Here is a 26,071-nt window from a genome sequence, read left to right on the forward strand (position 1 = left end):
CTTTAAGTTTTAGCAGAAAGGTCGCTAATCTCCTGTTTGGTTCTTTCCCACAACTCTTGACTACTCTGTAGAAGCCCAACACAGACCAACGTCTTCTCATGAAGTCGTCAATCGATGCAGAATTGACACCTAGATTAAGTGTCAAGTGGTATGAAATTGAAATTTGAATAGATAGAGCCAAGGAGCACCAAGAAATTTGATGGCTCCTAAAATACTCAGGCTAAAAAGCCCATTGTATGATATTTAGAGCTATGGAAAGAGTGTAGACAGTCAAGGACGAAAAGAGAAAAGTATCAGAGAAAGAGATAGAAAGGAATATGACAGAGATAAAGGTAGTTAGTCCTGTGATAATTTTCCAGATTATTTGGCAAATCTGTAAATATCCTGCAGTTTTAGAGAACGAATATTTACTCATTCTCACGACATCGGAACCCAAAACTCGTAGCTTTGTTCTAGCAAAGGCAGGACACTCACAGAGAAAGTGCACAGTGCTATCCTTCAAGCAAGACAGGCACATAGGGTCCCCAATGATTCCAATAGTTGTATGCTTATTAGTCAATTTTTTCAGCCAACTCGTTCCCTGTAAATCACAATGCCCAGGCAGCCAAATAAGACAAACTTTGTTAGATTTTGCAACACTATTTGGTTTTGTCTTACATGGATTAGCAAGGGGTCTCAGTCTGATTATTACTACAAATTCCATTACTACTACCGCACCACTTTTTCTCAATTAGCCAGGACGTTACATTCAAGATGTGATAGACTTCCGTTAAGAAATCCGTAGCCATCTGTCTTGTAGCTTGGGAGTAGCCGATATTCCAATAGGGTGATTAATTTCGCGCCACCTTGTAGAATGACTCAATATCGAAAAAGTTGTAATCCTTTTGGTTAATAGAATTTTCTTTTGTTTTTTTTTTGCAAAATTCTAAATGTACAACTCTTTTACTAAAATTACGCAATTTGTTTTATTAAATGTATAAATTTTAACTTCTATTCAATAAATACTTAATAATATTTACAATTTAAACGAGTATACACAGTTCTTCAAGTACTAGATAATCCATTTGACTCGATTGCTTTATCAAATATAATCAACCATCGCCGTAATTATTTCGAAAGCGTCACGTGCGGTTGGCTCTATCGATGCGCTGGGCAGCAGATAGCCATGCACTCCATTGTCGGCCAGTTGAATAGTGAAACTGAAGGGTATGCCAACTTCATAAGCGGCAAATGCATCGGAACAACCTGTTTTCAAAGTAAAATATGTTGTAAAAGTCAAGTGAACTGATGAAGTAATACAAAAAACATTTCCTGTTGACACAAATTAGCAATGAACAATGCACATAGCACACACACACATACATGCATACGTATGTGCATAGATAGTTTACATATTTACCAGAGCGATTTTCCACCAGATCACTAGTTGAGTCAATCTTATAGCGTGATTTGCTGCCTTGCTTACGCAAGCCATCCGTTCCCACCATGGCCACGTCGAGAAAGTCGTCAATGCGTTCGGCGTTGAATGAAGTGTTTGCTTTCATAGGATATGAAATAATCTGGCCATATGATTGCAATGAAATGTACATCTGAGAGTTAAACAAAACGCTTTAGAAATAGTTGGATTTAACAATTTTTTAGTTGTACTCATTAACCTTTATCTGCTTGCGATAATCAATTAAAAATTCGGACAGCGCTTTAGATTCGGGTTCCGAAAACGGACCTGGTCCTGCGTAAAACTCGTTGCACGGCGATTTCGAACTACCCCGTTTGCCCCACTGATAGTGCCAATTACGATCCAAATCCACGCCATGACAGACGCGTGTTGCTGCCTTCTTCTGTTGCAGCCATGTCATTGCCGAATCGATGATTCCATTGCGGCGTGCGATGTGCCGTGAGCGTGTTTTCCGCCAGAAACGATCGTACTTGTGACTATACACATAGCCATCGGGATTGAGAATGGGCATAAAATACCAAGTGGTATTTTTTATGTACTCGTTATCGGTGGTTGTCTCTGTGGGGTAGAAGAATTTGTGGAAATACGTAGTTTCAAAATGCAAAAAGAACGAAAGAAAAAGGTTTTTTGATATTCTATAGGGAAAATATAAAATTAATTTTGTATCAGATGAATATGTATGTAAAGGTAGGGGAAAAACCCGAACAATTGCCTAAATCATACAGACCAATTAGTCTCAGCTCATTTTTCATTAAAACAAAGGAAAAGATAGTTGATCAGTACATTCGGGAAAACAATTTAGCTAACTTCCCACTGCATCGATTTCAATTTGCCTATCAACAGGGAAAATCCACTGAGACTGCCACAGCCTGGTAACAGTTATTGAAAAGGATATTGAGTTAAAACAGATAGCACTATGTACATTTATTGACATATCAGGAGCTTTTGATAACACTTCCAATGAGGCAATCTATAACGCCCTATATCTAAAGGAGGTACCTGAACCCATCACTAGATGGATAATATTCATGTTGAAATCTAGGACGATCAGCACCGAACTAGGAGGAACAATCAAAGCCACAAGAAGTTGCCCCCAAGGAGGCGTACTCTCTCCTCTTTTGTGGACTCTAGTCATAGATGAACTTCTCCACAAACTGAACAACCTAGGTTTCCACACTCAGGGTTACGCTGATGACCTAGTAGTTTATGTATTAGGCTTGCATGAGGAAACCATTTCGGATCGCATGCAGCCAGCCCTTACAATAATAAACAAATGGTGCACGGAAAAAGGGTTTTCCATTATCCCATCCAAAACAGCACTTGTACCGTTTACTAGGAGAAGGAATATAAATCTTAAATGTCCGATCCATAATAGAACAACCCTTCAACTCTCGGCAGAAGCGAACTATCTTGGAGTCAGTCTTGACGTTTACGTGGTATTCCCATATTGAGAGAGTTACTTCAAAAGCCACAAGGGCATTCTTTGCCTGCACAAGGCTTTTTGGTAAGACATGGGGACTAAACCCTCGAATGACCTTCTGGACATTCACCACAGTTGTGAAACCCATAGTTCAAGCAAAGAAAAGCAGTAAACGATTTAAACAAACTGCATCGCCTGATATGTGTTGGTATTACAGGGGATATGAAAACATGTCCTACTGATGCATTGGGTGTGCTCCTGAGCATACCACCGCTTCCAATCTTGATTGAAAAGGAAGATCGCTTGAGTGCCTTAAGATTAAAAGGTATATCTGAACTTAAAAGTGGGGATATGAAAGGACATTTAAAGACCTTAGAAGACTTCCTACATAGTCCTATTCTTCATAGGGATGATATACTATCACCCAAACTAATACTCCTCAGGAACTTCCATAATTAATGAACGCACAGACTGGAGAACTAATTCTATCACTCTCAGCTATGGTTTACTGATGGGTCCAAATTGGAAAATGGTAGAGCAGGGCCAGGAATGAATGGGCCTAAATTCAAAAAATCGATTCCGATGGGACTCTACCCAACAATATTCCAGGCAGAAATACATGCCATTGAAATATGTGTGAGAGAATGTCTTAGCAGGAAAATGAGAGGTGCTCACATCTACATACTTTCAGATAGCCAAGCGGCTCCAAAAGCCCTTCTATCAACAACTACATACATACATACATACATAATGGGCGCGTACACTTCTGTTAGGTGTTTGGCCGAGCTCCTCCTCCTATTTGTGGTGTGCGTCTTGATGTCGTTCCACAAATGGAGGGACCTACAGTTTCAAGCCTACTCCGAACGGCAGATATTTTTATGAGGAGCCTTTTCATGGCAGAAATACACTCGGAGGTTTGTCATTGCTTGCCGAGGGGCGATCGCTATTATAAAAATGTTTTTATTAATTTTGGTATTTTACCGAGATTCGAATCTACGTTCTCTCTGTGAATTCCGAATGGTAGTCACGCACCAACCCATTCGGCTACGGCGGTCGCATCAACAACTATCACCACTAAATTGGTAAATGATTGCCTAAACCTTCTCAACACGTTAGGAAACCTTAACATAGTAACACTAAGCTGGATTCCGGGACATGAAGGACATAAGGGGAAATGAAATGGCTGATGACCTTGCAAAACAAGGAGCAAATATGCAACTTACTGGTCCTGAGCCTTTCTGTGGACTCACAAAAAGCCACATTAATGAATTCCTTAGGAAATGGGAAGAAAGAAAACTTGCTGCACACTGGCTAAACTGTGCCGGTCAGTGCCAAGCCAAACTATTTCTAAGTCCCAACAAAGGAATATCTGACAAGCTACTCTCACTAAGCAGAGCAGATCTGCGTCTTTTAACAGGATATCGTACAGGTCACTGCAGCCTGAGGTATCAGCTAATTAATATTGGTCTATCTGAGACCAATGTCTGCCGCTTTTGCAAAATGGACATAGAAAGCTCAGAACTTGTGCTTTGTGAATGTCCTGCGTTGGGCAGACAGAGACTTCATCACCTTGGTGGTATCGGAGTGTCTCCATGCAATCTTTGGAACAAGAAACCTAAAATTGTGCTACAATTTTTAAAAAGCCTAAAACTCTAGGGTTACAAAAATAGGCCTTTCACAATAGATCAGCTCTGGTCGCAGTGCGTAATGGCCCTCTAATAATAATAATAATAATATTAATATGTATGTATTTATGTATATGTATGGAGGCGTTATGTATATAGTAAAGGGTTTTCCAATAAGAGGTATTATTTTGATATTCAAAGAAAAATGCTACTTTTTAATATAAATGATCGGATGTTTATTTCACTATAAAGAGGAAGGTATGCCGTTAATAGTGGAAAATAACATCAGGCAAATGACCACCACGACCCCGCTTACAGGACAATATCCTTTTTGTGAAATTTTCCACAACCGAATTGCAAAGTGGTGGTTTTCTTCGTTTATTTTTGTACACCCTTCACTTTTCATAAACTTGAATCCACACAACAGGAAAAGAAAAATTCATCTCAGCAAAAATCAACTCTCTCTCGCTCACTGATCGTTTTGTCATATTATATTATGTTATTTAAAATTAAATTTGTGGTTTTCTAAAAAATGTTTTGACTTTAAAATTATTCGGAAATCATTGATGATAAAACTGAGAAATGATTAAAAATGAACTAAGGTGTAATTCTCCGCCATGTCCATGGCAGAAGTGTGTAATATTGCGTGACGAGCGTTTTGTCGGCGGTTGCTGTTATGCAGATACACCGCCTGAGCGACCAACATTTGCTCCCGATAACCCAAAAGAAAATAAATGTGCTTGCAAATCGTATAGCAGCGGCCCAAATAACTCAAGTAAATGTGAGCCCACGCAGGAACCACATGAGGGAGCCATCGAGGACAAAGCAAATTGTACCGCAGATGACGAGTGTAATACTGGCAAAGGCTGTTGCAATACGGATCGTAATTTTCTGTCTTTCATGATCAACGTTGTTGGTTTCGTAGCGTAAGTTTCTTTATGTTAGGCAGTTCGATTTGTACTCGTGCTCGTAAGTAGTTCTCAAGCTAGTCTCTTTTCAGACTCATGACTATAGGCATATTGATATTTTGGCTTAAGATGTCCCATTGGGCAGTTATTTTATGCCTTAAAGTTTACGCTTCTAATAGGTGTGTAAGCGTAAGGATATACAGTAAATAATACGTCATCTTAATAATATCCCTCCTTTTATTTAATTAAGGACAACACAAGTGGCTGTTGCAAGTGGCATTGGTTTATTGCTGCTAACTATGATTTGCACTTATACAATGGGGCACATTAAAAGATCAGGGCAAACGAAAAATCGTCCTCCATGCAAGGGACCGAACTGCAACACTGAAGTGAAAGAATACACCGTTACCATAACTGACGATAAGGCACGTGAAATATACAAACAGTCTAAATTATATGCTGTACCAATAGATATGACAAAGCCGCCCGCCTTGCTTGTCTATTTGCGCAATAATATCCTAAAAGAGGCATAAGTTCAAAAAAAAAAAATGGTATTATAAATAATTGAGCAATGGTTGGTAAAATATGAATTGGAATTTCTTTCTGGCTGGTAAGACATAGGGAGACGGGTGCAGTCTTAGTGGAGTATGTGGTAGAGTTATCAGCTGCAGAAATTTGAAAGCTTAATGCAGATTTTGGTGCGACTACTGTGCAGCAAACACAAGTATACTTTGAATTCTATTCTTCTTCGTTTTGATTGGGGCGATAGTCGCTTAAGCGATTTTGGCCGAGTTTGACAAAACGCGCCAGTTGGGCACACTAAGTGAAGCCAAGTCTTTCTCCACCTGATCTTCCCAACGCAGAGGAGGTCGATGTGAGCTAAACAGCGGAGCTGCTGCACCTTCATTCGCTGAGATCATTGCTCCATTGCCTACTTTACTACTCAATTGCCTATTTCATCCAAAGTAGCACTTGTAGGCAATAGAGATTCTCCGTTGGATTTCAAAGGCTAAATAAAAGATGTCTCTTACAACTTCAAAATTAGAACTAACAACAGTTGCTGAAATTATATGGATTACTGCTCTCAGCAAGAGTGCTACATGGGCCCATGTAGACAATTGAGAAGTCTCGATTGGACAAAAACTATTCTTGAAAGCGCGAAAAAGCTTGGACGATGATAGCAATCAATAAGATTTTGCGGAAGATTTAAGAACTTTTCGTGCTTTAAACGGAATATCACAGAGCAGATGAGCCACGACAGTCGGTTCTACGCGATCTGAACGACTCGGATTAATATCCGGACAAGAACTATCGCAGCATTCTCCAAACATTTATGGTAAATGTTGTTTATTCTGTTACACCAACAACTGTGAGGTGAATAAGCTGGCCAGACTAGAGACATGTGAGGTGATTTCCTCGCGAAGGGAGCGGATTGGGATTCCCTTGATCACCTGCGGTCTGCTCCGGAAAGATGGGCTTCGCGCCAACTCAGCGAGAGCGCGGAAAAAGTACACAAACTTGTAAGGTCGCGAAATCCTTCTGGCCACGTGTGGATTAGAGGCGTTCAAACAATCTTCTGAGATTGCAAAATCTCAGCTCTCGAGCTTCGTGGGTGTTCCCACAGGTCAATATCCGCGAGGTGAGACTTGGAATTACCTCGAGTCCTTTTAACGTTTGCTGTATAGAGGATGAAGTGGAATCATCTCAACAACTTCTCCTTAGCTGCCTTGCTCTTGCGGGGCCAAGATTTAGGCATCTTGGCTCTTACTTCTTTGCTACACCTGTTAATATAGCAGGCGTTGATAATCAAAATCTGTTGAACTTCATTAGCAGCATAAAACGGGTAACACAATCGCAACACAGTCATTGTTCATAATCCATTTATTCTAAACCCATCCTCCTTTCCATGCACCCCATCCTCCTTTCGTCCTATCAGTCTTCCTCGACCTTAGTTCTTTCACAATGGTATCACAAAGAATGAATGCGATTTCTTCGTCCAAGTAATAACTTAACCTAACCTAACTCATGCCAACCACTACCTGCTTTATGAGCCTTACATGGACTTTTACATAGAGATCTAGTGGCTCTAGATGAAGAGGGTGTTGGTGTTTATAATTGGCGCCAGTTGTCGCGAGAAAGAAACGATTGGCTGTCGGAAAGTCGTGCATATTTTGTCGCAGTTAAAGGCTCAGCTTTCTAAATCTCCCTAAATTTCTATAACGAGTTTTTTCGGAACCAAAGTAAATCTTTTAAGAATGGCACAAATCGGTCTTTTTTTAAGTTAATTTTCTAAAATGTTTTGAAACCTGAACCGGATCCCATTCCTGGACGGCTCTTGACGTAAAAAGACGGGGGCATTGAAAAAGATCTTGAAGAGATCGCCTGCCCACCGGTATTAGAAGTACTAACCAGCTGTAAGAGCTCTGCATACATTACATAGACTTCCTATAATTCTAAATCGGCTATGCTTTATTGAATTTTGCATATAGCGCGCCCATTATTCTAAGAACTCGATGAAATTATCGGTGATGTAACGGCCCTCAGTCTTTGATGGCTATAAGGAAGGTTAGGTTAGGTTAGGTTAATCTAATTTTAATTTCAATAGAATTGCTATAGGCTCGAATCTCCGTGCATGAAACAGCGAAATGATAGAAACAGTTATTAAGAGCGGTTACCACTCGGCTGGCAATGCCAACCTCGTGATACTTCTGCCATGAAAAAGCTCCTCATAAAAAAAACCATCTGCCGTTCGGAGCCGGCGTATAACTGCGGGTCCTTCATTTGTGGAAAACATCAAGACGCACTCCACAAATAGGAGAAGCTCGGCAAAGCACCTAATAGAAATGTACACGCTAATTACTGTTGCATTTGTTCCGCGACTATTTGTTCTTATTTGACACTTAAGTAGTCACTCCTGAGTTGGTTGAGGAGTGACAGCGACTGAATTTATTGTATAAAAAAAAAAATTGCCTTTATACAATCTGATACTTCCGTAGAAGTTAAAAATGCAAATAATTTTGGTTTTACTTCTTTTCAACTCACTGTTACTTTTGATCATCCGCAACAGTTCAGTGATCATCCAAAGCGATGTGGCCGGTCCAATCCATTCTAGGCCATGGGTGCCCGATTCAATGAACACAGAATTTGCCTCTTTCGGTTGTTTTTTGCTCTTCAACTTTTTCTGGGCCACCTGCGTTTGAGTAGCCACACTAGCGGCGTGCTCTTTTGACTCGATTTTCACCACCACTAATGGCCGTCCTTCATATGAGCGACCAATGTGTATCAACTCGATTAGCTGTGGGTGACGCATGCGTAACATTTCCAAATGTGTTATAATGTCATCATATTCATAGTATTTATGCCATGACATGTTGATCGCTTGCTGCTTCTGTGGGTGCCTATTGTTCTTATGCGGTCGCATGGCGGCATTGAAGTGAAATTGCTCTTGTGCCTGCTCGTATGCAATTGCCTTGCCAACATCGTAAATGAGCACTTCATGCGCGATCGATTCAAAGCTGAGACTGGCCTCAAAATCGAGCAATTGTTTTGGTGGCACTAGAATATCCGTTAGACCTCTGCAGGGGTAATTGAGTGATAAAATATTAGAACAAGTATTTGAATTTTTGATTTTTTTCTTTATGGGACTCACCTTAAAGTAGGCCCCTTCAGCCACTGCAGTTTAATGCCATCCTCGCTCCGTTTGTACTCTTCCAAGGCATGCACTTGCGTATCGTCCAGTGGCTTCAGTCGCCAAATCTGATATCTATCGTATGTTACTTTTCGTGGCACATCCGGATTGGGAGTGGCTTGGGCCATTGCATTTATAATGGGATTGTGGGTGACTGCCGCAGAAGTGGAATTAATTATGTGATGTGCCAGAATGCCAATCCAATTTTGCGGATTTTTGAGCGGATCGACGATTGTCAAAATTGGTACTTGTGCCGCTGGTGTACGCACTGTGGTTGTAGTGGTAGTTGCCTTGCGTCGTCGTTTCGGTTTCGAATCAAACCAACCGAAGAACCATTCTGGAATGAGGGGAAAAGTAAAGTCAAGGGAGCTTATAAGTACTTATGTGGCAAGAAAGCGTAACGAGACTGCCGGCTTAATAACATCAGTTAAAATAATTATATATGTACATACATATACATATATACCTACATACACACAAACGCATGCTTACATACATTCGTACATGTGACCTCTCTTTAGGCAAATACAAAAAAAATCGTAATAATTCGGAGCTCGTTTTGCTTTTGCTCCGCCTTTTTCATTTATAAACTATTTAACTTTTTAGGTTTGAAAAGCGAGGTAGGAAAAGTGAGTTGATGTTTTGCATGGCCCCCAGTTAATAATTAAAATGAAATTTGTTTGTGTTAAGTTGAAAGTAAATTTTTTGAAAGTGTTGTCATGGTTATATGAATTTTACGAAGAGACATTCGCTGCTGAGTTTGAATTGCTCTACAAATACAGCATCACCGTGGAGCGAATATTGAGGTGGCACCTGTCGTGGTACTGTTACTCTCAGTGAATTCGACAATAACAGCTGAATTTCGTGACGTCACCCTTGTGCAATTGGTGATCAGTGTGACCAGAATACCATTTTCGTAACTTTATTTAGCAATTTTTTTTGTTCTCTCGGCTTGGAGTTTTAGTTCTTTTTTACTAACATTTTTCTAGCCTCTTTTAATTAAAATGTGACATACATTCTGTCAAAAAAGTACCGGGAATTTTTCAATAAAACGCAAAATAATTGTTTAATCATCAAAATTTATTTTGTCGCCTTTAAAATAGGCTCTATTTGAAGCAATACACATTTGCCAACGAGTAGTCCAGTCATCAAAGCACCTTTTAAACGCGTTTGAAGAGATCTTCTTCAGCTCCTTCAGCGAATTCTCCTTAATGATCTCTATCGACTCAAAGCGGCGTCCGCGGAGTGGAAATTTAAGTTTTGCGGAAGGGAAAAAGTCACAGGGAGCTAAATCCCGTGAATACGGTGGTTGTGTGGTGATATTTATCGGGTTTTTGGTCTACAAAGTGTTCACAATATGATCCTTGTGAGACGGTGCATCATCGGTGCGTTAAAGTAAAAGTAAAAACGCTCTTCTTCTTCCTATTTTTTGACAGGCATCCTTGGTGTGAGTTTGACAGGCAGTCAAGTGTGTGCTGGTGAGAGTGCTAGGTCTTTTTGCATGACGTATTTGCTATGCCAAATTAGTATTTTCATGGTAACATTAAGAACAATAGAATATCGACAAACGAAAAAAAAGAAAATATTGTAATATCATGGATTTGGAAAATCTTTATATATAAAAATGAATGTTTGCCTGTATGTCATCGATGAAGTCAAAAACTACTGGACCGATTATTATAAAAATTGGTATATATATGTATTTTTCCACGGAGAAGGTTTGTAGAATATGCTTATTGATGCCACTCATCACGAGGTGGCGCTGCAGAGTAGCAGCTTCTGCTCCGTTCAACCGATTGTCATGAAAATCAGTATGACCATGTATTTTTACACAGAGGAAACGAATATGACATGTTCATAGATGGAACTTTTGATTGAAGACATATGTTTAACAATCGCTAACAAGGCACTGGTGCAACTGGGAATGCCTGCTTCAAACCGACACTCAAACAACCTTTTCGATCTTGATTTGCAACGAGAAACAATATGATTCTGACGAACTGGGGACATTCGTTAGATCAAATTTTCCGCGTTTGACAGAATTATACGTTCAATCACAGAACAAAGCGGTGGATTATTTTTCATAGATGCGCCCGGTGGTACAGGCAAAACTTTTCTTCTTTCACTAATTTTGGCAACCATACGATCCCAAGATAATATTGCACTGGCTATTGCATCATCTGGAATTGCGACAACTCTTTTGGATGGTGGCCGAACAGCGAATTCAGCATTGAAACTGTCGTTGAATTTACAAAATACTGAGGCACCAACATGCAACATCAGCAAAAACTCTGGAAGGGGAAAAGTACTCCACACGTGTCAAATTATCATATGGGACGAATGTACAATGTCTCACAAGAAGCCATTGGAAGCGCTTGATCGTACACTGCGAGATTTGAGAGGAAACAGACGGATCTTCGGTGGCGCACTCATATTATTGTCTGGTGATTTTCGACAAACGCTGCCCATTATACGAGTACCACGTTCAACACCCGCTGATGAACTTAATGCATGTCTTAAATCATCAGTTCTATGGCGTCATTTACGGAAATTGACTTTGAAAATTGATGCATGAATTGCATGTACAACTACAACGGGATGCATCGGCTGGAAATTTTGCAAAACAATTATTGGATATTGGAAATGGGCGAATGGAAATTGATGAATCTACACAATGTATCACCCTGCCAGTAAACTTCTGTAAGATCACAGAAAGCATCGATGAATTGGTGCAAAAAGTTTTCCCAAACATTGCACAAAACTACAAAAACCATCAGTGGTTCAGTACGCGTGCTATATTAGCAGCCAAAAATATCGATGTCAATACCATCAACTTCACCATTATGCATGGAATACCCAGTGAAACGATAACATATAAGTCCATCGATACTGTGGAGAATCAAGACGAGGTTGTCAACTATCCAACTGAATTCTTGAATTCGCTTGATTAGCCAGGCATGCCGCCGCATGTTCTTACATTGAAAATTGGCGTACCCATCATTCTTCTTCGAAACATAAATCCACCATGACTTTGCAACGAAACCAGACTCTCAGTCAAGAAAATTATGAACAATGTTATCGAGGGAACAATTTTGACTATAAATTTCAAAGATGAAGACGTACTGTTGCCACGTATCCCAATGATCCCGACAGATATGCCATTCCAATTCAAACGTTTACAGTTCCCGGTGCGACTCGCTTTCGCAATGACTATTAACAAAGCACAAGGGCAATCGTTACAAGTATGTGGATTAAATTTAGAGAATCCATGCTTCTCACATGAACAGCTCTATGTGGCTTGCACACGTGTCGGAAAACCTTCTGATTTATTCGTCTACGCAGCAGATGGAAAAACAAGAAATATGTACCGATTTTTCTTTAAAGATATTTGTCTTAAATTTATTTTAGTTGTTGGCGTAGCAACGCGCGCCGGGTACGGTTAGTTTACAATATAAATAATTTTTAATATATTATGATATAATGATTATTATTTTTTGCGAAATATCTGAATTTTGTCGTCATTTTTTAGTCTTTTTGATACGATTTTTTTTGGAGCGTTTGGAAGCAGATGATCTCAGCTGTGTGCGTCTTTTGACAACCAGCTGAGATTGTTTTAACTCATGGATCTGTATAATGGTCAAATATCTCTCTCGCAACTGAAGTGTTTCCTAGTTTTGGATATAACCAAACCTAAAATCCCATTTAAAGAAAAGTAAATACCAAATTTTGAATTACTTAAATTGGAGAACTAATTATAAAACTTTGTATCCGCAACAAATTCTCTTTTTTGTTTGCATTTTTTTAAATAAATGTGCTATGGTTATGTACAATTGATCGTATTAAAAAAACAGAGTTATAAAAATCCATTCTTGTATTTAAAAAAAGCCGAAAAACACATTTTGCTATATTTGAGGTTATGTAACAAGATAAGGCACTCTTTTTTCAATAACGTCGTTTTGGCTTCTTCAGTAATATCTGCTATATTTTTGCTTGTTTTTTTTCTTACCATTCTGGGCAATAAATTACAGAATAAAGTTATTTAGTTCTATGAAAAAATTGTCTTTGATTTTCTAAACAAAATCCGCAATCACTTAGTTGCTAACCCAATAAAAAGAGCTAACATTTTTTCAATGACTTTTATTATATTTCACATTGGTATATTCACATTTTTTTATTTTTTTACAAAAATCAAAATTAACAAGTTATGAAAAAGTACATACATTTTCGTTTATTTGCAAAAGCAAAAACAAACAAAAAATAGTCTTTTAAAAATCACATTAAATAAATCTGGTGCTTTAAAACAATTCATTAAGAACTCATATTTATGTACGAAAAACAATGAAAAAAAAAATTGCATTTCTTTCTGTTTTTTTAATTAAGAGTTGATATTAAATATCAATTTAAATATATCTATCAAATTCGTCATCTATACAAAAATCTTCTACAGTATCATCAATATTGTTTCAGTCATAAATATATTTTCTCATCAACTTTAAGAGACCATCTTTTATTATAAAATCATGCCAGCATGCTTACTAAGTCTCTTAAGCCCACTTCTTATTGTTAACAAAGTGTTTAACATAACCAAATTAATTTTATTGCGTTGTCTATTTTTAATGCAATTCATCACCGAAAATGTTCTTTCAACTTCAGCGCCGCTAAGTGGAGAAAATACAAAATTTGCCAGTTCGCTAAACGGATTATCATTTACAAAATTCTAATATTCTTTGACCTCCAACCAAAAATGTAAAGCTTTGGTCACATTTTTCCAGTCATATAAATGTATATTGCGCCAGTGCATCTCCAAGCATGTAATTTCAGCTATATTGAACTTGTTTATTTCGTTTTCAAAGTAATCAAACATTTGTGGCTTTATTGTTTTTAGAGTGTTTTCAGTGGAAAAAAAATCAAGTTTTTTTAAGTATTTATCTTATGTGGCAAACGTTGCCTCAACTGCTCAATTAATTTTATTATAAATTTTCGACAAATATTTCGAATTTAGCTTTCTGTGTTTCTTGTTCAAAATTATAATGAAAGTAAGAAATAGGAGTCAAAAAATTGTCTAATTCATAAGTTAAAGGATTGAAATCTTCAGAAGGTGGCACTATACTGATGCACAAGCTTGAAATTAAATACACAACTTCGGAAAACAATTTCATAGGATCTGGTATGTTACTCTCAAAAATTTTATTCAACCTTTGCACTTGACTTAAAATGGTCTTTAAAAACTGTAAAAATGCTGAATTTTTGTCAAGGTACATTTTTGAAAGCATTAAAGAGGTTATTTTTATATTGAATAAAATATTAAAAATTTTACTTTACTTTCACATATAAGTAATTAGATGATCTACTTTTTAGCGCTTAAATCAAAATCGGTAATTAAAAAGCGCGATTTCCCATACAAAATTTCTCTCCCAAAATCTGAGATTTTATAAAATAATCCTAGATAATAACGATACTTTTTGACATACAACCCTGTGTTTTCTGTGTTATTGATAATTATTATTACGAATGTAAGGAGAAACATCAAAATATAAACTAAATGAAATGGTTGCCGGCAAAGAAAACAGGTCTGTAAGCATAATTCTAATAATATGTTTGTTAAATATTATTTATTATGGATTCATTTTACAGAAAAAATCGTGTGTCCATAAACGTTTTGTTCTCTTATTACTTATTATAAAATGTAATATAGAATTTCCTATGCGTATTACTGCCATAATTTTTTGCAGCTTCAATAAACGTCGCATACGGATTTCCTCCAACTTCTCATTAGTAACAGTCAATTGCGCAATTAAATTAGCTATTCCTTCTCCTTGTATTTTCTTCATATCATTAGTAATAATTAAAGAAACCAAAAACATCGAAATATTCCACCAAAATAATTTCTATGAACTCTCAAAGCAGTATTGGCAGCTGATTATTAGTTTTGCAGGTAATCTGCCATATGTTTGACGGATTTATAGGTGATTAATGTATATGTGAACGTATTATTAAGCATTCATGTTTAGATCCCTCCTCAGCAGCATTTTCAGAACTCGGTAGTCTATAAAAGTATATATAAAATTCCTTAAAATACTTTTAATTCCAGTAAAATATTAAACATTTTACCCTATCCGTTTTGCATCCGTATTTTTGGCTGCCGGCAGTCTTTTTCTTATAAACCTACATAAATAAAAAGTGCTCTTAAAGTATTTTTAATAAGAAAAATAAAAAAGGGCTTACCTCTCCATTGCGCGTTTTTTAAATGAAAATGCGCCAATAAAATTAGGTATGAAACTTTTGAAATTAATCGATTACAGAACATAGAAATCGTTCTTGGCTGAAGAAGTTACCACACGACAACAAAAAAAACAAAAAAAAGTTCGAAACACGTCGAATTTATTTAAGTCCAATTGTAGTAAATTAATTTGTTTGAATATTTAAAATATTTGTACACAAATATTTGTAGCTAAAAAGAATTATTTTATTTGGAAAAGAGCTAGGAGCTAAATCCAAATTTTTGGAGCAATTTAAAAATCATTAAAATGGCAACACTGACTACTATCGCCGCTATTATGGTCACTTGTAGCAAATGAACTGCTTAAGAAATTTGACGGAGGGGCACCAGAACTAATGGCGTATGCAGCTGACATAGCTATAGTATCATAGTTACGGGAAAGTACCTGGACACCATCAGTAATGTGGTAAGCAATACTCTTAAAACTGTACACCAATGGACATCTCGCGCAGGGCTAGGGAAAACGGATATGATACTTTTTACTAAGAAGTATAAGCTCCCGGCATGGAAACTCCCGAAGCTAGGCAACAACGAACTACTTCTCAAAGATCATGCGAGGTACATACCTCGGAGTAATATTGGACAGTAAGAGTAATACTGAACAGTAAGAGTGATAGGAGAGAGTGAAAAAGGCCGGTAATGCGCTGTAAGCATGTAAAAGAATGCTGGGCGTTACCTGGGGTCTCACTGATGCATTTGGGGCCTTAGTATGGTGGATTACGACAAGAAAATTGACATAGTTAATGCCACTGGAAAAGATTCAGCGACTCGCTGGACTGTGGCGGCGCTGGAAATGATACTCAGCATACCACCTATTGATCTTATGACGGAAAATCTGGCGGCGAAATCTGCGAGGAGGTTAGTGGCTGCTGGGGTATTCACCTGAAGAACCTTCGGATATAGCTCAATAGGAAAGAGGAGTTCAGGTTGCACAGACTATTTGACTCCGTACTTTAACTGGGGGAGAAGGTGTCGTACTAATATACAATTTAATAGGAGGGATGGCACAAAGGTATGAAGCCTGGCCATAGGACTTTTCACATCTATACAGATGGCTCTGAAACTTTAGGGTGCGAGCAGAGTGAGCGCTGATGCCGAGCGGAGCGGAGCCGAGCCGAGCTTATTGACGCTTATTTTCATGCGAGAAGAAAATTTGTATATAACACAGTGAATGCGAGAATCAGCGCTGAAATTCTGTTTATTCCATGTGTTTTGCTCTTATGTCATTTAATTTTGTTGTTCATTTGTGTTTATAAAATTGCTGTACACGGTAATGGATTCATCTGATGACGAGTATTTTGCTTCTCCTAGTGTGATTAATGCAATTATTAACACAAAAGAGTTTGGAAAACATCCAATTACACTAAAAAGGAATGAATTTGGTGAATTTCATCATTTATATAATGATTTAAGAAAATATCCAGCTAAATTTCAACAATATACCCGAATGAAAATTGAAACATTTGATTACATTCTGGACAAGATAGGTGTGAAACTAAACAAAAACTGGACAAATTTTATTAAGGTGCCAGTAACTTCTTGCGAAAGATTGATAGTGACTCTGAGGTAATGTTTTTTTGGTCCCACAAAGCAGGCCGGGAAAAAATTTCACTTATTATTTGATCGATATCCATTTTTGTTTATTTTTAAACCATTAAAAAACACAACTGCACTCTAAAAAGTTAGCATCAACAATGCAAAAAAACGCGCAAAACGCTTTGAAACTGTTTTCGCGCACTCATCGGCTTTGCTCTCTGCTCTTGTCGGCGTTCACTGTGTCATACACAAGCTTATTTGTATTGACTTGTATGTAATCAGTTTTATCGCACTGACAATCTTTATCGCACTGACAATCTCGGCTCGGCTTTCAGCGCTCACTCTGGTCGCACCCTTAGACGGAGTGAGAGCGGGCATTTACTGCTCAAAACTAGGGATTAGGCAGCCTATCAAGCTGCCAGGCTAGAGCAGTATTTTCCAAGCGGAAGTTTTTGCTGTGGGGAAAGCCTTCACAAAAACAAGAAATAACTTAATAATTAATATATACGTGGACAGTGAAGCAGCAATACTGTAAAAGCAATAAGCTCATATTGTATCAAGTCCAAAAATGTTCAACGGGGCATGGAGGCCATAGAAAGACTAGCCGCAAACAGAGGGCTGCACATCTATTGTGACCAGACAAAGGCATTATGGAAAATGAAATAGAAGATGAGATAGCAAAAAGTGCTGTTAGACTACCATTTGAACAAGAAAACGACATGCAAAAACCGCTAAATACAATATACAATGAAATGGATGACTACATGAAATAGCGAGTGGAAGCTGGGTGGAGCAATCTGACGACATGCAAAACAGCAAAAGTTAGGTGTAGAACAAAGTGCAAAAAACTAACTCAATTCGTGCTTATGCTCTCACGAAATGAGTGCAGAGCTATTATAGGTATGCTGATAGGTCTCAAAATACGGATTGCTAACACGGGCAAAGGCAGGAAATGCAGAGAGGATGTTGAGGAAACTTTGGAACACCTTCTGTGCATTTGTCCGGCATTATAAAAAAACGTTTAAAATGCATGGGAGCCCCACTGTTTGAGGGTCTAAAGGACGTTTCAAAAGCGGATCTTCCAGCTCTGCTTAGATTCGCCAAAAGCGATGTCTACATGCTTCCAGTATTCATAGAGGTCGGTCTCCATCTGGTATCGCTTGGGACCAAAAGGTCTTAATGCCAACCAGACTAATCTAACATATTTCTTGTTAGTGTTAACGAATGAAGAACAATAAAGCTTCGTTGGTCTTGTTCACTAAACCTTTTTATGGGCCCCTTAAGTAGAATTGTGTATAAAAGGCTCGGTTCTTTGCTTAGCTTCTTCTTCATATCCTAATAAAATGGGAAAGCAGGACGACGGCCGTAGATGTATAATACAAGGTGATGAAAAATAAATCATAGGAAGATTCATCATCTTTGCAAGTGGCGTCAATCATAGGTATTTGACACTTGTGTGCTAGACAGCTGCAGCATACAAGCAGATAAGCAATGGAGTGCGTAAAGGCCAAAATAAAGATTTTCAGCACTCAAAATAATTTTTTTTTATTTAATAAAAAAGTTATTCAAAATAACAATTGGAAGATTAATTTCGTGCCACCTTGTATTTATTTAGTAAAATTTATTTACTTATTAAATTTATTTATTTTGTAAAAAAGTTATTCAAAACCACAATTGAATGATTATTTTTGGGCCACCTTGTACTTATTTCAAAGAAGCAGTTTTACCTCGAAATCCAACCCATTCTTTTGAATTATTTAATATTTCTTTACTGGAGTCATTAAAAGGAGAACTCCCGCATGAGATATCCTAGCCGCATAGTAAAGCACCTAACTCGTTTGATAACTTCAAAAAGCAGAAGGCGAATATACAGTCTGTGTCAGAAGAAAAGAACAGGTTTTTTCTTGCAACTTCAAGATATATTTCGCTCTGCTTTTTGCTGCATAATAGTCCCACTCAAGGGCTACGACGCCAGTGCTAACTCAGGTTAGTGTTGTTCGAAACTTTCCTGTAAACGCAACCAAACAAAAATGAGTAAGAAATACGCGAAGCGTGTTGAGGCGGTATTTCTATGCACGCATTCGAAAGGGCCGAAATTATCTTACGCCGTGGCTGCAAAAGTGATTAAAAAATCAAAAAAGTTTGCCGTGATGTGAAATCAGCGGTATAAAGTGTACAAAAATGTTGTTGATTTTTCCGAGCGCGGCTTGAAGCGAGTGACGGCAAAAAAGTAGGATAAAGGAATCGTCCAAGCGGGTCCCTTCTTTACGACTACTCCAAGCACGCACAATTCTTGCTAAAAGAGGAATAGATGTGAGTGTCAACACCATCGAACGTCGACTGAAGGAGGCGAACATATCCTACCGTCCCACATCATCAAAACCACTGCTTTCAGTAAAACACATTGAGAAACAACAATACAAGAAAATGGCGTCACAGTAATGGACTGGCCTTCCCAGTCCCCAGAAGCTAACTCCATTGAAAATGTGTTGGGAATTATGAAAACGGCTCTCTTTCCGGATGGCCAATCCACGATTTAAAGCAACTCGTGGGTCAAGTTCGCAAAATGTGGTCCTCTTTTCGCGAGCTACGCAGAAAAGCTGGTTCAAAGCATGCCGAGAAGATGCCTGGCTGGCTATACTCGACAACGATGGAGATTACACGGCTTATTGAGTAATTGCGATTCATAGTTTTTAATCTTTAAAATCTTTTTAAATTTAAATCTTTTGTTCTTCATGAATAAACGCGGTTCCTTTTTTCTGACACAGACTGTATGTATGTGATGATAAAAAATTGTTGTCACAAAATATACTTATACTACACTTACGTAGTAGTATGTGAAGTAAGTTAGACTATGTGTAGAAGGCTCTTATTTTTCGGAGTAGAGTCGACAAAATTAGCACATTAGCACATTTAAGGGGTTACATGGGTTTCGTTGGTTCAAAAAATGATTTTTTTAGCTTATTAATTTCTGCAACTTCTCAGGAATATTATCTTAAATTTTCAAGTCGATTCGAATAATAGTTTCGGAGATACAGCCTTTGGAAGGTGGTCGCTCCAAGCCACTTTTATTGTTACTCAAAACTTTAAACGCGTTTTTCTCAGAACCGTGTTGGTTGCCAAATGTTCTCGAAAACTACTCAACCGATCTTGATGAAATTTTACACAGGTATTCGAAATACAATTTACTCATGCTTGAACGAAGGATTTTGTTTTTTTTTCAATTACCACTATTTAAAAAAAAAAATGTCAAGCAAATTTGACCGAAATTTTCATTTTTTTGGAAAAATGTCTGCCAAAATTCCAATTTTTACTTTTTTTTTCTTTCCTTCGTTCCAGCACGAGTTTATGGTCTTAACTAAAACACTTATTTTTGTTTTTTCATTTTCGATGATCGCGGACGCACCTTTTTTTCGAGGGGTCACTGGAAATGACATCACAATGGAGGAGTTTTAATTTTTTGTTTTGAAAATTTCAGTAATTATTCCTTAAAAATGTATCTATAAGACAGAAAAAAGTGTGAATTAAATAAATAATTTTTCACATAGATTACAATATTGAAAATAGGCCTGTTTTTACCCGACAAAACCCATGTAACCCCTTAATTAAATGTGTGTAGCGTTAAGATCAATTCACTCCAACATACATACACACAAACATAAATACACATTAAATACATTCCAGGTAATCCAATTATTTATGTGTTAATTTTTTCAAAATGATTTGCAATTTTTTAAGCAGCTGTGTATGTATGCACGAGTATATCAGCTCAAGTGGTTTTATCAAATTGTTGTCATAGTTAAATAAAAAGCAACTAGCAAAAAGGTCACAGGCACAGAAAGAAAATTTGCGGAAATGCACACACTTCCCTTATTAACATTACTTAGTGAGCAAGTTTTTCGAACAAATAGAGGAAATGGTTCAAAAGCTCGCATAACTTTCCTTTTCAGCTGGGCGATTACTGGCCAAGTGGCTTTCAGTGTTCACACTTAACTTCAGAGTGTAATAATTTCTCACAATTAAATTGCTATTAAAATTTGTCACCTGCTTAAGATCGCCTGATATGAGCAGGTCATATCTTAACCGTTATGCACTGAAGCTCTCACAATACTCGCAATGCACACACACACACGCACTCATCACGCTTACACAAACTTAGCTTTACGCACTTACTATCATTATCACTTGCTTCCTCCGTCACGCCCGCTGGTTTATTGCCAAAGTTGAACCAAGACTCAAACCAACTTGGCGCTTCAGTAGCAGGTGGTGGTGGTGGTGGCGGCGGTAATGGTGTTGTGCTGCCAATATTCTTTGTGCGCCTATTAAAGCCAAACCACGAGCTGAACCAACTGGCTAATGAGCTCGACTGTTCTTCCTCGTCATCCTCGTAACTCTCAATCGGCTTTATGCCATTGTTATATGTAGTGTAAGTTGGATACGAAAATTGTTCCTCTTCTGACTCTTTACTACCAATATTTTCGGCCATACCATTCATTAGCACTTGCACCGGATAGAAGATCATACGAAAAAAGTTACCAATGCCACCACCACCATCGTCATCATACTCGTAATCTTCGTAGGATGCTGAGCTATCTTTGGAGGATGGACGGCGGCGTATGCGTTTCTTGCTGCTGGCTTTGATGTTTGGTCTTTTGGTGGTTGTAGTTGTGCTTGTGGTTGTGGTTGTGGTTGTAGTTGGTGGACTTATTAAGACATTTTCCTCTAATTCCATTGCACCAAAGTCTGCGCCTGACTCAGCTGAGCTGCCATCATCTATTACGATCGAGTTGGTGGAGTGATTATCTGTAGTTTGTTCTGCTGTTTCTTCCGTATAATCCTCCGTTTCCTCAAAACTTTCAGAATTTTTTTGCTGCTTATGCTGTTTATGTCTTTTGCGCTTTGCTGTTTTTGCGCTAGTTGGTTCATATTCATAGTAAGCCTCTTCTTCGTCCTCATACGAGTCTTCATCTTCATCTTCGTTGTCATCGTCATCGCCATCTTCGTGACGTTCGTCCTCATCGTCGTCATCTTCATCAACGCCAAAGCCGAAGAAATCGAACTCACTTCTCTTTTCCTCCTTTTCTTTCTTATTTTTAGTTTTTCTTTTCTTAGATAATTTTCTTGAACTGCTGAGCACCACTTGCGGTAACTCTGTAGTAGTGTTGTAGTTAAGTGTTTGATTTGTAGTCAAAGCCTTATTTGCTTCCATGTTTTTTATGCCAGTGGAATTAGTTTTGCGCTTAGATTGCTTCAATACCCTCCAATTGGTGCGATTGGATGCGCTATTGCGTAAAGTGTGAATTTCAGTGAGATTTCCCAACTTTGGACGGCGCTTTTTCACTCGGAGTCGTTTTGCTGCCCTTCTCGTTAGCCCATTGTTAGTTTCAGCCTTTCTTCTTTTGTGAGTCGGGTTTAAAGCGGCCTGACTCGTGAGGAATCTGTCGATCATTGTCGTATTCTGCGCTTGGCCCATATAAGCACGTATGTTAGTCACGGAACGTTTACGAATACGATGCTCCACAGACACGTCGCCGTTCGCTAACAGACTCGAGGCGCCAGCCATGGATTTAACAGAACTCTTGCTGAACACCGTTCCTATGTAGTTCGGTTTCTCCAGCTGTGTAGCCACTTGTTGCTTCTCGGTGCTTGTTGGCGGCTTTGCTGTTGATACGCGCACCCCCCTGATTATTTGAGGCAGCCCAGCTTCGGTAGCATTAATTTTTCGTGTATTAGGCTTCCTTCCCGGTCTATTTGGCTTCTTTTTATTTTTATGTTTGACTTTGGTTTTGTGCTTACGCGTCGGTAATTGGATTTGATCACTGATCGTCAATTCGGTTTGGACCATAACAGGTGGCGGCTTGTGTAGATGTGTGGTTAACTTCGCGTTCGGTGATTTAGTGGTAGATATTGAGGGTCTTCGTAAACGTATTATCTGTGGGCGAGTTGTAGTATTCGACGGCGTTGCGGCGTTCATTGACGTGCCAGAGATTTTGGTATCACCATTTGCCATAGTTACGCCTGGAAAAGCATGACAATTATTTTCATAGTATTTGCGCTGGAGATATAAGTCGCGGTCGTATTGCTGTTTCGTGATATACATCGTAATGCTGTCGTTGGTAGAAGGCGACTTATTGGCGATATCCGGCACATGCCCTACTTCAGTGATCGCATAGATAATACCAGTGGCGGGATTGGAGAAGTATATGGGAAATTGCGTGTCAGTATGATTCGTGTAGTTACCATCCAGGCCTTGATTGAATTTCGAAGGCTGCTTTTGCGACTCAGCCGAGGAGGCGATTTCAATGATGCTGCTTAGCGTTTGCTTGATCGCTTGTTGTGGTCGGGCAAAAGAAGACCGATTAAAATTATGCTGCGTTGCAATTGGCCACAATTGATTAAACACTTCCGGCAATTCTGCAGCATTTACTTCGCCCACGCCCACATTTTGTTGCTCCGCACTAAACATATTAAAATTCAAGCTCGAGCTGACTGCATTGCCGTTCAACGCATGCGCTGCAGCAGCCACGCTGGGCGATTCATAGCGATGCTGCTGCGGCCGACCGACACGCTGCACATATCCTGGCCAGGATGTGGTCTGTTTTGTTGCGCTTTGTAAACGCGTTGTGTCATAGTTATATTTTGGCACAAAGTTGCCGGTGACATCATGAAAGGGTGGTTTCACATTCCACGCACGCCGGTGCTCGTTGGCGAGCAAATCACGCGTCCACGTACGTTTCGTTTCGCGCACAAAAGTATCGAATTCCTCGGCACTCGGATGATAACCGAAATCGTAAGCGTGCAAACCGGATATGCTGGCGAGAAGAAGTTTGAGCATAAGCAACTTTGTGACCACAAAAAAGCACAACATTTCTTTCTAAGTTTTTTACTTGCGTTTATTAACTCTTGATTTATTTAGGTTATATTTAAAAAAAAAAAATTTACACTGCTTTCACTGCCTTTGGTATACAGGAAGGACAATTACTAGTCCACACAAGCTCTTAATCATTTTACAAGGCGAATTTGCTCTTCTAACCATTTAACATTTATTCGCTTTTTTATTACTTTTGATATTCTATTTCCAAACGGACCACCTTTCGCTTCACCGTGCCACATGCGAATAACGCTAACACTCGGCGTCAAAGTGAAATTCAGCTGCAGCAGCAACAGCAGTCATTTCATATCACAAGTCGCACTCGTCTTCGTCGTCTCTATACACATACATACACACATATGCACACCCATATACGAAGCTAGTTGTGTATTTAACCGGGTGAACTGCGGAGGGTTCATTCGCCAACACACGTCAATATGCCCCAACTATTTTGCTTCACTAGAAGTCGAATCGCTGTTGGCACACGCCGATTTGAATTTTAACGTCTCACTGACTAAGTAACTTGAAACACAAAGACACCATCGACCCACTGTGTCACCGTCGTCGCCGATATGAATCGAACCATTACAAATTGCCGATCTAATCACAGTGCTGGAGCAGCAAAAAATTTTCGTCGTTTTCGAAGTTCTATTTACGGTTGCGACTTCATTACTAGAAAGTGATATTTTTATACCCAATGCATATGTGTGCATTAGGGTGCTTTACTCACCATACAACAAAAAAAGAAAACTCGGTACTTTTTTTCTACCGGAATTACAGAATTTATCATATTTTAAGGCTTCTGTAAAAATGTATATTGAAATTTCGTGAGCTGTACCGATTTAAAAGTAGTGCATAAGTCGAGTTTTTTTATAAACAAAATTGGTTTTTATAAATAAAAATTTTCCAAAAAAATTACCTCAGATGATTCCGAATGCGTACAACATTGTCGATCCACAATGGACGAGTTCTGCGAGAAAACAGTCAGGTCATAATTTACTGGGTACCAGTGCACAAGAGAATAGAGGGAAATGAGAGAGTTGACGAGCTTGCTGAGGCAGGCACCCACTTGCCTAGGATGAGTATGTCGAACATACTATGTATATCCCTCAGTCTCAGTTTTGAAGATGGAACTAGTCGAGAAACTAACTTTGGCAGCAAAGTCTATATGGCAAGAAGTCGACCTCTCGCTAATAGTGCAAATAGTGCTACCAACTTGCAACACGAAAACAATCAACTTTGTTCTATCACTTCCAAGGAAGGAATGTAAAATATTGGTTGGAGTACTGACGGAAGATTGCCAACATTCCATATCACGCTGCTAAAATGGGATTGGTCCAGATCGATGCGTGTAACTTATGCGAAGAAGAAAGGGGTATGTTAGAACACCTCTTTTGACACAGACAGCTTTGCTCTAAGCAGAACTCGTTACCATTGCCTGGGATCGATATATTTTTCATCTCTAAAGGATACTGCTGAGAAAAATTTAAACTGTTTATTAACTGTCACCAAGACATGTGTCACGAACTATGTTTAATCCGAGTGGTAACACTACAGACCCTTGTGGTCTATGTGAGATCTATTCAGATCAGCCAGATATACCTAACCTAACCTACCTCAGATGACAGAAAAGTTTACAGAATCAAAATAATGATATTGCGAAAAAAGTTAGCAACGTGAATGGGTAAATTTTTCTAGAAATGAGAAATAGTCAAAGGTCGCATCAAAAATGTTGTATATAATCTGAGGATTTTTTTTGGACATAATATTTTAAAAAACTAGTTTGATTTATAAAATTTGATGTCTTCAGGTATTTTCATATCCATTCAACGCAATTCAGTGTGAAAGACGAAACTGAAGATCGGAAATTGAAGGTAATTTTAAGTGCGAAAGGCGGTAAAATCCAGAACTTTCTATATACCATCTACAACACAAAATTTGATAGCACAATATAATACCTTGTGAAATATAAGGTTGTCAAAAAAGTCTTGCGGTATTTTTATTGAATTTTCAATTGTTCATAAAATTGGTTATAATAATGCGATTTAAGTCAAATATGCGCCGTTTTGTTTGACGACGAGTTCCCAACGAGATGCCAACTTCATAATGCCCCTCTTATAGAAGCTCGCTTCCCTATTGTCAAAAAACTCGGAGAGCCAATTTTCACAGGACTCTCTTGTGGACAACTTCTGACTACCAAGCTCGTTCCGCATGGACAGAAATAGGTGGTAATCACTTGGTGCGAGATCCGGACTATACGGTGGATGCAAAAGAACCTCCCATCCGA

At 38.5% G+C, this 26,071-nt stretch overlaps 2 protein-coding genes across 2 annotated transcripts; one reads left to right on the forward strand and one right to left on the reverse strand.

Annotated features, from left to right (window-relative positions):
• Positions 1 to 1,021: 1,021 nt before the first annotated feature.
• LOC128857905 (uncharacterized) lies at positions 1,022 to 23,781 on the reverse strand. The gene is made up of 6 exons (XM_054093732.1): positions 21,087 to 23,781; positions 9,059 to 9,434; positions 8,452 to 8,984; positions 1,656 to 2,014; positions 1,400 to 1,589; positions 1,022 to 1,245 (listed from the first exon to the last, which is right to left on the reverse strand). Exons 1-6 carry the CDS (start codon positions 23,779 to 23,781, stop codon positions 1,082 to 1,084), a joined length of 4,317 nt encoding a protein of 1,438 aa, XP_053949707.1. The 3' UTR covers positions 1,022 to 1,081.
• Positions 4,972 to 5,972, forward strand: LOC128857908 (uncharacterized). Its single transcript, XM_054093734.1, has 3 exons — positions 4,972 to 5,427; positions 5,502 to 5,588; positions 5,660 to 5,972. Exons 1-3 carry the CDS (start codon positions 5,084 to 5,086, stop codon positions 5,940 to 5,942), a joined length of 714 nt encoding a protein of 237 aa, XP_053949709.1. The 5' UTR covers positions 4,972 to 5,083; the 3' UTR covers positions 5,943 to 5,972.
• Positions 23,782 to 26,071: the final 2,290 nt, after the last annotated feature.

The sequence above is a fragment of the Anastrepha ludens genome, chromosome 3 (assembly GCF_028408465.1).
Source record: "Anastrepha ludens isolate Willacy chromosome 3, idAnaLude1.1, whole genome shotgun sequence".
Taxonomy (NCBI): domain Eukaryota; kingdom Metazoa; phylum Arthropoda; class Insecta; order Diptera; family Tephritidae; genus Anastrepha; species Anastrepha ludens.

Excerpts from the sequence above, each read along its gene's own strand:
- LOC128857908 (XM_054093734.1), top strand. The coding sequence starts at position 5,084 with ATGATTAAAAATGAACTAAGGTGTAATTCTCCGCCATGTCCATGGCAG. Across the intron at positions 5,428-5,501 it reads AACGTTGTTGGTTTCGTAGC|ACTCATGACTATAGGCATAT; the intron begins GTAAGTTTCTTT and ends GTCTCTTTTCAG. Across the intron at positions 5,589-5,659 it reads AAAGTTTACGCTTCTAATAG|GACAACACAAGTGGCTGTTG; the intron begins GTGTGTAAGCGT and ends TATTTAATTAAG.
- LOC128857905 (XM_054093732.1), bottom strand. The coding sequence starts at position 23,781 with ATGTTGTGCTTTTTTGTGGTCACAAAGTTGCTTATGCTCAAACTTCTT. Across the intron at positions 2,015-8,451 it reads GCGGATGATCAAAAGTAACA|AGACAACCACCGATAACGAG; the intron begins GTGAGTTGAAAA and ends TCTACCCCACAG. Across the intron at positions 1,246-1,399 it reads TCTGGTGGAAAATCGCTCTG|GTTGTTCCGATGCATTTGCC; the intron begins GTAAATATGTAA and ends CTTTGAAAACAG.